This window comes from Oryctolagus cuniculus, chromosome 1 (assembly GCF_964237555.1).
Source record: "Oryctolagus cuniculus chromosome 1, mOryCun1.1, whole genome shotgun sequence".
Lineage (NCBI taxonomy): Eukaryota > Metazoa > Chordata > Mammalia > Lagomorpha > Leporidae > Oryctolagus > Oryctolagus cuniculus.
This window is the reverse complement of record NC_091432.1, coordinates 51,041,492-51,054,092: the sequence shown is the minus strand read 5'-3', so window position 1 is coordinate 51,054,092 and position 12,601 is coordinate 51,041,492. Positions and strand designations below refer to the sequence as shown.

At 53.6% G+C, this 12,601-nt stretch overlaps 1 protein-coding gene across 1 annotated transcript in view; it reads left to right on the top strand.

Moving 5' to 3' along the window:
• The window catches only part of INSC (INSC spindle orientation adaptor protein), a 128,926-nt gene that overhangs the window by 81,257 nt on the left and 35,068 nt on the right, over window positions 1–12,601 (top strand). Inside the window, exon 7 of the mRNA XM_017348278.3 lies at window positions 3,958–4,083. Coding sequence (XP_017203767.3) covers window positions 3,958–4,083 — 126 coding nt within the window. The remainder of the gene's footprint in view (window positions 1–3,957; window positions 4,084–12,601) is intronic.

The following is a 12,601-nucleotide window of genomic DNA, read 5'->3' as shown; positions in this document are numbered from 1 at the left end:
ACAGAGGTGACAATGGCTGTAGTAAGTTGCAGTGGTAATAACAAATTCAACATTTTTTTAAAAAGATGTATTTAGTCATTTGAAAGAATTACAGAGGGAGAGAGGGACACACACACACACACACACACACACACAGATCTTTATCTGGGTCTCCCATGTGGAAGGCAGGGGTCCAAACATGTGGATCATCTGCTGCTTTCCCAGGTGCATTAGAAGGGAGCTGGGACCGCGTCACAGGGCTGGCCCCCAAATCAACATTTTTATTAGACTATGTGTCATATAATGTTCTAAGTGCTTTACTTCTTTAAACCTTCTAACAGTCTGCTGTAGTGCAATGTCTACCCCCATCCTATATTTGTGGAGGAGCTGAGGCAGTGAGAAGATCACACATCTAGCAAGGGACAGAGTGGGATTTGAAGCAGCTGTTTGGCAACCACAGCTATGCTCTGAGCTGCTCCTGGGGGCATCTCTTCCTTCTACCAACCTCTCCCTTCTCACCGCTTCCCTACCCTTGCTTTCCTCCCTCTTCTACATCCTTCCTTATTTACTGAGTCTTCCCGTGTATCAAGCACTGTGCTAAGCTCTCCAATCCTTATCTCAGATCATCCTTTCAACACTTCTTTGATGCGCTAGAATTCCAATTCCCGTCTTCATGTTGAGGAAAAGAGAGTCTCGGAAAGAATGCAAACAACTTGTCCAAGGTCATAAACATTCATGCAGAGCTGGGATTTTACCCAGGTCGACTGACCCTTGTGTCTCTGGTTCTCGGGTTAGAATGGACAGACACTTGAAGCGGGGAGGAGATTCTGTGGTGCCTCTCATCTTTGCAGCCTGGAAGATGGCCAGGGGAGTTCCTCACACAGAATCACTGTGCTGGTGTCCAGTCCTGACGGCGAGGCAGGAGCTGGCGTCCCTGGCATGCCCGATGCGTAATCCCCACCTTGGATGCTCAGGAGCTGTCCCAACATTGTGACAGATGAGGGGCAGTCCCTCACAGCAGCCTCCAGCATCTACCTCTTTGGGGCCTTTCTCTATTTCTAGGAGAGGCTCTGGGCAGCCTTTCTCAGGCTTGTCCTGTCTAGCTCTCGGGTTCCTCTGAAGGTCACGGAATGACCCCAGACCCCAGACCTTCCCTTCCGTGTGCTGTCTCAAAGTTGCCCCCCCACCCCCACTCTCTCTCCTTGGTTATTCTTGCCACCACCAGAATAGATACCCCACAAGTGGCCTCTTCCAGCGCTCTGACAGCTCATCCTAAGCCTGTGTGAATAATTCATACTGTTATATAGCTGGGCTCTGAGCCCAGAGCTTTCTATAAAATTAAACAAGCTCCAGCCAGCAGTGTGATTCTGCTAGCTCAGGAGATTCCCAGCTGTACTCAAGGCTGACTGTTGCTCTTGCGTCCTGAATGGGGGCTTCAGAATGGTCCATGAGGCCACTCCACATTACTGCCTTTCTCTCACCTATCCTAGCCCTCGGGACTCCTTTTGTGAGGGCACAAGATGCCCTTGGAGCTAGGAAACCCTCCATTGCCTGCTTCTGCCTTGAACCAGGTTCTAGGGTCTTCCACATACATCAACTCAGTTGCTCCCCCAGTTGCGCAGTCATCACCCTCTTTTTAGCCAAAGCTAACAAGCAGCAAAGCCAGGTTTTGGGCCATAATAATCTGGTCTTTCTTAGTCTAGGCCCCAGACTTTCCCTTTTCCTCTCCCAGAAACTAAAATGCTAAGAAGGACATTTTTCACAGTCTTGGGTAAGGACACAATGGGGGTCTAGTGCAGTGTGTGCAGAGGCTTAAATATAGTTGTGCTGGGCTCAGTGCCTCCTGAGCCAAGGAGGCAGCCACATCCATCCTGGCTTTGGGCCTTGTGTTCTTTGTTCCAGATGTAGCTATCCATCAGTACCTATCAACAAAATATTTATATAATTTATATGATTAAATACATGCATATATAAATATACATTCACATGTATTTTCATATGGAAGGAGCTTATTTTAATGACCAGAGGCAGGCTGGGGAGATGCTGGGATTCCTGTTTCTTTCCTTCTCTAAAGAATAACTTGATTTGGCTCCCGTGGCTCGCTGAGCAGGGTCTTTGTGTGGGATCCTCAGCAGCCGTCCCATGAGAAGGTAGGAAGGCAGGGATAAAGGATTGTGGAACAAAGGGTCAGAGGGTAAGAGTCTTATCATGTGGCAGACTGATTTTTCCTGGAGTAATGATGTGCATTGGAAATCTGAGTGTCTCTGTCTTGATCCTTCTGCAAACCTCTAAGCCTATGCTAGGGGCTCCTGGAACCTGCCCCTCACTGCCCTTACACACAGCTTTGTGCCTGCTTTTCAGATCGCCTGCACTGCCAGTCCATGAGCTCAGCGAGGATGGCGACTGAGGCAGTCTTGCTCAGGGCCTGGCCCAAGGTCTGGCATGTAGTAAGCACTAGTATTGTTAGTATTGTTGAATGCAGGGATGACTTTACCAGCCCTAAGCTATGTCCTCTTTCCCTTCAGATCAAGGAGGAAAGTAGGGACAGAAATGTTTCTCTTACTTGATTTTAAAATGTCAGAAATAATCATCCCACACCCCGAGCTGGACGCCTTCCTCTTGATCCTTGTTGTGATCAGGAGATAAACTCCTTGAAGGAAAAGGCCTAAGGTCCGGTCTTTTTGGAGTGGAGGGGAGGGAAGATCTGGAGTGGAGTGATTTTGGTGAATCTCTGCTGGGCCGTGGTGGTCACTGCTTTCTCTTCCCATTGCTCATTCACCATTGGTTCAGTCATTTGCACAGGACTGGCGCGCAGTAGATACTCGAGACATGTTTCCATTGACAGAGCTCTCAGAAATGTGTCAGAGGATGATATGGTGCTGAATTCACCTGCTGTCTACAACATTTTTCTTGGTTTGGGAACAGGTGCAATGGGCTTAGCTAGACCCAGGAGTGACAAGGTGAGTACCCAGGCACGCAGGTCCAACTTCAGCCTGGATAGCGAGGTAGTGTTGTCACTGCTTTGCCGGGCACCGTGGTGAGTCGCCTGTGTAACCTGTGCTCACAGAGCTAGGGCAGGCTCCAAGTGATTATTACAGAATAATTCAGACTCGCAGCTGGGCAGCCGGGAGATGAGCCCCACACTCCCAGAGTTCTGCCTGGTGGGAAACACTGCTGGCAAGACTTCCCAAGAGAAGGTAAAGAAGTTTGCATAAACAGCTCTCGCAGAAGGAGAACTCTCTGCTCACACTAAAGGATTCATTTTTACAAGCAAGAGTAAAGGAGTCAAAATAAGGATAATATGAATTTTGGGTGAATAATTTTACCCACCTGGACTTCATTTTTTCCCATCATGCAGCAGCAATAAATTGTTATTGGTGTAAATAGAAGTCTCCTTCTGTCTGCCTCCCCCGGCAGTTGGAGGAAGGAGGTGTGAGGAGCAGCAAGGTGACTGACTGCTGGCACAGCCAGCCAGTGCTGGGCGTCTACTCTTCACTTCCCTCCACCTGCTTCAGAGCTGTTTCTAGGACCTACAAGTGGTTTCAAACATTTTGTGGAACATGGATATTTTTAAAAAATCTATGTACCAGTTGCAAATATTTTTGCACTAATATCAGCTTCTCTTTTCCTTTGATTTTTCCACAATCTTTTTGAAGTCCTTCATGTTTCTGATGGCTCAAGGTCTGCTTTGTAGGGGCACTGCTGAAAGGAGTTGCCAGGGATATGAGAGCTATGTTGAATGGTGTTGAACCTGGCCCTGGCCTCTAAACCCCAGAAGCATTTGAGGAATCCCTGCTCCGTCTTGGATTAGCAGGAGGGACATTGTGGAGCCAGCCGTGACTGTAGCATGGCTGTGAGTGTGTGAGCGCTAGTGTGGACCCAGAAGCTGTCTGCTGGGTGTGGGCGTCAGTCATTCTCCAGGCAGCCCCAGGGGAGGTGCCACAGTGAGGTCACATGACATTTTCTTTCTCTTGACAGGAAGGAGGTGTTGTAGCCCTGTTCAAGGTCTGCAGACAGGACAACCTCCGGTGCTTGTACCCCCAGGCGCTCCGCACACTGGCCTCCATCTGCTGCGTGGAAGAGGGTGTCCATCAGCTGGAGAAGGTGAGGCCAGCTCAGGTCCCTGAGCCAGGCGGGAAGATGGTGGCCATCTGGCCCTCTTCACAGAGCAGTCTCTCAGCCCTTCCTCCTCTCTGGCACCGTTCAGGTGTGGCTTCTGGAACCTTACCTGTGGGAGTGAGTGTAGAGGTGAAGGGGACAGAGACTGAGGAGCACGACCAGTCCAGGCCTAAAGGTGCGCTCTGCCACTCCTGGGTGCCGTGAGCGACAGAGCCCAGTGGGTGGAGCTGAGCAGGAGTGGGCAAGTTGGGTGGAGAGTGGTGTTGAGGTTCAGGGTGGTTGGTCTCTCACTCCCAGCAGGGCCCCAGGAGAAGGAAGGGGTCCAACTCCTCAGGGGATGGAGCCGTACGAAGGAGAGCAGGTAGGGTTCCATTCCACTGAGGGCCAGGGGGCTTGGGTATGGAAACTGAAGTCCAAATCCAAGTGGCAGTTGGGTCAATATGGCACACGGTAGGGTGGGTCGGGGAGGTGCTCTGATGGGCCTGTCTGGGGTGGGGGAAGCCGGGGCTGATGTTTTGGAATTTCCCACCAAGTTTCCAGGAAAGAGGATGAAAACCTATGGGGGAGAAGCAGGCAGGCTGGGTGTGTCTTAAGACAGTTGTGGTGCCGATGGGGTCCTGTGTAGGTGCTCTGGCTGCTCTTGTGCGTTGCTCTGGGTGGGAATGGGGCAAGCAGACTGTCCCCTTTCCTTTGTTTCTGTGTCCAGAAGTTTGGTGCTGGCCGCCCAGATATCCCCCGTTCTACTCCTAGCTTCTTCGCATTGGTCTGGGCTCCTAGACAAGTGATCATCCTATTTTCCACCCTGTCTCTTTCCAGCTACACTGGGACAGGGTCCTGGGATCATGACTCAGAGAGACTGTCAGCCAAGGGTGGATGGGGAGTTTGCTCATCTTACTGATGACAGTCTGTGGTTCAGAATGGGGAAGCAATTTGTCTAAGGGTGCACAGCATGATAGCATAGGAGCCTGAGCCAGCCCTCTGGACAATGCCCCCTTCCCACAGGGTTGGGAGCCTTCACCTTCAGTTGCTGTGAGCACTGGGTTTGGCAGTAGGAGGTCAGTACTGATGCCCTGGTACTGTTGAACAATGGGTAAGTGTGCGCCAAGGAGTGAAGTGATGTGCTCAAGGTCGTGTAGCTACAAATTTCAACAGCCAGAATCCAGACCCAGGTCTCCTGAGACTGAAACCAATTGTGCTTCTCTGGGTTCCAGTGGACTCTGTGAGCACAGACATGCAAATGAGTGTGCCTTCTTAGATGGGGACCTAGAGGAGACAGAGAGACCTGGGCAGGGGGAGTCCAGTGATGGGCATGCAGTGAGCACCTTCAGTGTTATGTGCTGACGTTTCTTCTCTTCTCCCTTAAAACTTCCTCCTTGGAAAAAGGCCAAATGGCCAATCAGTGTGTTTCTGGTGGGCGCGATGAATGGAAGGAGGAAAGGGCGGGGGCTTGGTATCACCAGCCCTCCAAAGGCAGTGGGTCACTTGCTTTCATGCATTTTCAGAACAGCAGGAAGTTTTAAATTCAGGGAAGAAAAACAAGTAGGGCTTTTTTTGTTTAGATCTGAAAATCTGTGCAGCTGGGACAACTGGAGGCGATTTTTCCTTCCACCTTTCAGCTGCGGCTCCAAACTCCGGTTGCATCTCAGGCCAGACAGGCTGGCCGTGGCCTGAGAGTTGGGCTCTGCTCAGCTGGACAAGAGGAGGCAAGGATGCTCTTTGTCTAGGGCTTACCCTGTGCAGGTGCTGAGGCAACCTAGTACACACATCCCTTGGTTAATGCACCAGAACCTTGTAAGGCAAGCACTCTGAATAGCTCCATCTTAAAGACAAAGAAACTGAAAAGCAACTTCCTAAAATCACTTAGTAAGTGCTGGAGCCAAGTTGGGGCCCAGCCTGTTCTGCTGCCTTGCTGTTCACATTCTGAGAACACTGAATGTGTCCCTGCACTTGTGTGTCAGAGCACCTGCGGCATAGGGGATAGCGGTCCATCTGGGCACCCCCTCCTGCAGGTCAGACAGGGGGCCTGTAACGTCTCCCCTGTGCTGGGCTCTGAGCAGCAGTAGAACTCCCCGAGAAGGGCTCATGGGCAGAACTACACTCTCCTGCAGTGGCAGCACCGTCACAGGGACTCCACAAGTACGCTGGTCTAACTGGATGCTTGTCTCAAGCTCGAAAGCATCCTCATCGCACAGATGAAGAAATGGAGGCCCAGAGAAGTAAAATAGCTGCTTCCACAGCATCACACAGCATGGCATTCGACCACTCAGCAAATATTCAAATATTTATTAAGGATCTGCCGTTTGCCAGGTATCATTAAGGTGCTTGGAATACAGCAGTGAACAGATCAGGCCAAACCCCTTATCTCCTGGAGCTCAACTTCTAGCCCAGTATGTCCCATGGAATGGCCTGTGGGTCACACTCAGCCTGCTGCCTGTTTTGGTCGTGTGTAGCCACTCTCACTCCACAACAGCATGGCTGAGTCAGTGCAGCATCACTGTGTCCCCAAAGCTGAGCATAGTGACTGTGTGGCCATCTACGGGAGGTGTTTCTCCCTGTTCTAGCAGGCAGCGGGGGGTGCCAGGTCAGTGACACCCAGCACAAGCACACTTCACATGCTTGCTCTGGGCCAGCGCTGTGCTATGCCCCCTGCTTTCACCGTGCGATTCGGTCCAGGCCACAGTTGCCTTCCCTGAATGCTGTTCTCATCCCTGTTGTTTGCAGAAGGAAGGGAGACTCAGAGAAGTGAAGCAACTTGCTCAGGAGCACACAGCAGTAATTTAATTCCAGTTCTGCTGGGCCAAAGTCAGGACTGTTAACCATTCTGCAGCCCGGGAGTCTAAGTCTGATGATGTGATGCCAACACCCACACTCATTGCCTCCATATCATGCTGCTTCCAAAGTTGTGAGACGTTCTAGAAACACGCAGGAAGGTGGGAAGGTCTTCGTCTCCCTCATCCTCGCCCCTCCCTGGGTGCCCCCTGACACCCGCCACCCTCTCTGGTGTGAGCTGCTCAGCGCTGGCCTCCAAGGCTCCAGTGAGGCCAGCAGCAGCTGCCAGTATGGAGGATGGGAGGTGCGGTAGCCTAGGTGCTGGCTAAGCTGTGGAAACCACAGAATGACAGGCAGGTGGGGAAGAACCACGTGCTGGAGCGCTTGCCCACCAACAACTCACCACAGCTCACGGTTCCTGGCCTAATTAGGAACTGTCAACATCCCAGCCTCCCCTTCCTGATTTATTGGCTTGGCATCCTTCCTGGGATTTGTTTAATTAATAGGCAGCGAGAAAAGTGCTGGGTTTGGCGAACTGCGTCTCTGTCCTGCAACTTCCTCTGCCTTTTCCTCCAGTCTCGGAGGGCTCACTGTATTGTGCACAGCCCCCAGCAGAGGCCCGGGTCTCGCGCCCTCACCAGACTCTGCACCCATCCTGAGCCCTGCTCTGTGACGCTCACACCTTGTTGGAACCGGGCGACTTCCGAGGTTGGGGATTCAGCCACGGGCTCATCCAGTCCCTCAGGTGAAGCCCCTTCTCTGCTTCTCCACACCTGCTGTCTGCCAGTCAGTCACTTTTTTTTTTTTTAAGATTTATTTATTTATTTGAAAGACAGAGTTACAGAGAGTCAGACACACACACACACACACACACACACACACAGGTCTTCCATCCGCTGGTTCACTCCCCAGTGGCCAGAGCTGGGCTGATCTGAAACCAGCAGCCAGGAGCTTCTTCTGGATCTCCTACATGGGTGCAGGGGCGCAAGGACTTGGGCCATCTTCTACTGCTTTCCCAGGCCACATCAGAGAGCTGGATTGGAAGAGGAGCAGCTGGGACTTGAACCAGTGCCCATTTGGGATGCCGGCACCGCAGGTGGCAGCTTTACCTGCTATGCCACAGCACTGGCGCCATCACTTTTAACTTCACTCACTTGTCTCATGACATCGTGCTTCAGCTGGTTCACTCTAGGAAGTCACTTGTCCCTCATGTTGCAAAGCTGTCTCTCCAGGGCAGAGGAGAGACTTGGCAATAAGAGAGTTGGAAAATCCTGGCTTTGAACCCAGATTCGCTAACTTGTGAACTTGGCTGGGTTACCCTAGGGAACTTGTTTAGCTTCTTGGACATGCAATTTCTTTTCTTTCCTTCCTTCCTTCCTTGCTTCCTTCCTTCCTTCCTTCATTTTTTAAATATTTATTATTTTTATTTTCTTTGAAAGGCAGAGGTAGAGAAAAGGGGGGGGGGTGAATACAGAGAGATCTTATATGCGTTGGTTCACTCCCAAAATGGCCATAACAGTTGAGACCAGGCCAGACCGAAGCCAGGAACCTAGAATTCTGTCCAGGTCTCCCACATGGGTGCAGGAGCCCAAGCACTTGTGTCATCTTCTGCTGCTTTCTCAGGCACATTAGCAGGGAGCTGATTCAGAAGTGGAGGAGCCAGGAGTTGAACCTGAGCCCCATTGGGATGCTGGCATTGTGGACAGAGGCTTAACCCACTACACCACAACGCTGGCCCCGACATGCAATTCCTTGGTCAGTAGAATGAGCATAAGAGAATACCTCCCAGGACTATTAGTGACAATGGATGTGCAGTACTATGGAGCTTGCACACAGGAGGCATGAAGGAATGGGCGCTATTAGGATGGTGGCAGTTACACTGCTGATCACTGGGGCTTTGACAAGGAGTGGGCTTGGGAAGGCTACAGTCTGGCGAGGAAGGGAGGGCTGGCACACCAAGGGGAGGGGGCCGGCATGGTCAAAGAGGCAGCGAGGTGCACAGCATGGAGAAGTGTGGTGGGGCTGCAGCAGGAGTGCCCACAGCATTCCCAACAGGAGAGGGAGCGAGAAGCAGAGACTGAGTTCCTCGGCCCATGAATGGAGAAATTGGATTCAAACCCAGGCCTGGCTGCTTCCAAGCCGCTGCTCGTTACCCCGGGGAGAGCTGGCGCTCACGGTGGGGATGGCAGGGAATGGCTCCCTGGGAGCAGGGCCTTGCTGTTGGCTTGGGCAGGGGGTAGCAGCCGGGCAGGGCTGGAGAGCATCAGATTGCAACAACAGCAAAGGTGACTCCAGAAGTGTCCCAAGGGCCTTGTGAGGGTCCGTCTTTCTTTTCAGGGTGGTCCCACGCTGCCACAGCGTTCTCCCCGAATGGCCTGGCTTCCGGAAGCCTATCCTGCCTTCCCTGTGTCCCCAGCAGGCACTCCCTCCTCATTCTGCAGCTCCGTCCTGGGCTCCAGGGAGGGACACAAGTTGACCTACTGCTTGGCTCCTGAGATGGCTGGGTGTGCAGAGGGCCGGCGGCATAGCAGGGGGGAGGCAAGGGCTGTCTTGCTGGGGCCACTGGAAGGCAGCGCCACTAGGAAGTAGAGCTTGGCCCAGAAGGAGCAGGGAGGAGCCCCCAGCTGGGCCTGGGAGAGCAGCCTTGGCAGAGGCAGAGAGCCTCTGGGGATCAGCCTGTGGGACTGTGAGTCTTGAAGGAGCTCCACGTTCAGTGAATTGGAGGCAGTGCTCCGTGAACCATGCATGGGAGAAGTGTGGAGGAAGAAAGCGGGGGCTGAGTGAGGGCCCCAGATCACAGAGTTCAGTGGGAGTAGATGGACCCAGGTCTTCCAGCGTGGCCTGGGCAGGTGGCCTTCCTATGGGACTAGAGCTGGCATCACCAAGGCATGGCCCGCAGGGGTTGGGGAAGGCCAGAGGTGTTTAGGAGAGCGAGTCACTTCTCTCTCAACCTCAGCTTCCTCTCTGCAATGGGGATGACATCTCCTTCGTTGGGCTGCTGTGTTGATGCATTGCAGCCACGTGGTGGGGTATGCAGCCTGGAGCCTGCATGGAGGAAGCATTGCTGGGGTCTGTTTCTCTTTCTTCCTCCCTGGCCCATGTGTCTGCCTCCTCAGGGAGGCCTGGAAGAACTCTGCATTGTCCCCAGAGAACCTGCGTCTAGGGAGTCTGCCTTGACCCCGGTAAGGTTCCAGGTGTCCCGAGGGGCTAAGGGGATGGTCAGAGCGCTATGGGGTCAGCACCAGGGCTGGGTGAAGCCGACCAGGGTGGGGCTGGAGGGGGCTGGGGGCTAGAGCTGGACTGGGGACTGGTCCCTCACAAGGCCAGAGATCAGAGGGGCTGGGACTTCCAGATCCAGGGCCACAAGGGGCTGGGGGGCACTCGGCCCAGTGCTCGGACAGTGTCCTGCACGGTTCTAGTCCCTGCCTCCTCCATGGTTAATGCCAAAGACAAGCTCCCTTTCCAAAGAGCTTCCTTTTAGTTCCAGCTCCTCGCTTGTGCTTTATTTTTTCAAATAAGGAGTTAGTTTACCCTGCACTGGAGCCAAAGGGAGAGTTTAATGAAAATCGATAAAGAAATTAAAGATGAGCAGGGAGAGAGGGGGAGGGCTCAATTTCAAGTCCAAGAAGAAAATCGCCAAGGGTGAGAGACGGGAAAACTGCTGCCTGTCTCCACACCGCTCCCTCCTTCCCCTTCCCTGGTCCCTGGGGAGCTTCTTGTGATCTATTTGCATTTTCCCTGACCCCTGCGGGGCTTGGTGGATGAGAGGTGAGACAGAGAGAGCCTGGGCAGGAGGGAGGGGGCTGCAAGAGGGGCAGGGTGGGGCAGGCTCCGTCCAGCTGCTGTGTTATAGTATCTCTCTCTACTGCCTTCATCCTGTGTGGTTGCAGATGGTCAGAGACAGTAAGTGTTGATAAACAGAGTTTATGAGAGAGAGAGAGAGACTCCTGTCCTCTGGTTCAATGCCCAAATGCCCACAATGGCCAAGACTGGGCCAGGACTGTAGCCAGGACCCAGGAACTCAATCCAGGTCTCCCACATGGGTGGCAGACACTCATTACTTGAGCCATCACTGCGACTTCCCAGGGTCTGCACTAACAGGAAGCTGGGATCCGGAACTGGAGCTGGGACTTGAACTCGGGCACTCCAGTGTGGGACTGGAGCAAACGACTGGCTTAACGGTTAGGCCAGACGCATGCCCCTGACAAAGCATTTTAACCAGTGTTTCCCATCCTTTTGCTCATTCCTTTCTTAGGCTCATTTTTAAGGAAGGCCAGGAGAGATGGTCACCTCCGCCCCATTTTACACAGCAGCAAGTTGAGGCTGTACAGCACTGGGAGAGGCATCGGGAGAGATAGAACTGGGTTGAGAGCCCTGCTTTCTTAACTCCCACTCCTAGGTATCTTCCCTCAGCCCACCCCTTCCCGCCCCTGTGGTGTTAGACTTCAGAGCAATGTGGGTACTTTCCTACATACAAGTGAGGCTGACCAGGGAGAAAGGGGTTACGAGTGCCAGTAAGAAATCTTTGATTGGGGCCAGTTCTGTGGCTTAGCCAGTAAAGCTGCTGCCTGCAGTGCTGGCATGCTATTTGGGCACCAGTTCAAGTCCTGGCTGCTCCACTTCTGATCCAGCTCTTGCCAATGGCCTGGGAAAAATCAGTGGAAGATGGCTCAAGTGTTTGTGCTCCTGCCCCCAACATGGGAGACTTGGATGAAGCTCCTGGCTCTGGCTTTGGTCTGGCCCAGCCCTGGCTGTTGCGGCCATTTTGGGAGTGAACCAGTGGATGGAAGGTCTATCTCTGTCTCTTCTGCTCTCTCTGTAACTCTGACTTAAATGAAGGAAGGAGGGAAGGATGGAGGATCTTTGAGAGGGAGAAAGTGTGCTCAGAATGGAGGGCCCACATGCTCCCCACCTCTCTTTGGGGCTCAGCCCACCTATGCCTGTCACCTTCCTCCATCTCCCCTGCCCCCAGGAAATGGCCTTCAACTGCCTGGGGAATGGGCTGAGGGGTCCCAGGCCAGCTATCTGGGATGGGCCGGTGGCTGACAGGCAGAGAGGAGTGGGGAATGGCACTGTCACCTCCCCAGGCTGGCAAGGGGGCCGGGGTCTGTGAGTGAGCTTGTTCGCGTCCCCTCTGCCAAGTCTACAGCAAGGGAATGGGAGAGGATGTGAGGAGGCAGGATCACAATCAGGCACACTGCCCGGCCTCCCGCTCCCCACCTCGCAAGCTCCAGGCTGAGATGAGCCACTGGTGCTGTCCAGACTGAAAGAACGCCTGCCCGCTGGAGGGCTGCTCCTTGCTCTCCCGGGCCACCATGTGCTTAGAGAAGGGCTGGGGCAGCAGAGCAGTCCATGCGTCTAAGCACCGCGGTCAGGTTGTAGGAGCAGGCTCCGTGCTCTGGGGCTGCGCGGGACCCCATGCGCTGTGCAACAGCAGCCCCTGGTGGACAAGTTGGGCAGCAGCAGCGCCTCCAGGCTGCCTGAGGCGGCTCGCTCCTGGAGCTGCTCAGGCTGATGGGGTCCGGGCCCAGGATCAGCAGACCTGGCCAGAGCGTCCTGTGGCGGGGAGGGAGGATTTACAAACTCAGGGCAAGGAGGGCTTCTTCCCAGGAAGCCAGTCTCCTCCAGGGCAGGTTGTAGGCAAATCTTGCAATCCGGCATGTCTCCGACTCCCGGGCTCCCCCCAAAGTCAGTTTCATGCCTTCCTGGGATGGAAACCCTCCTGGATCCTGCA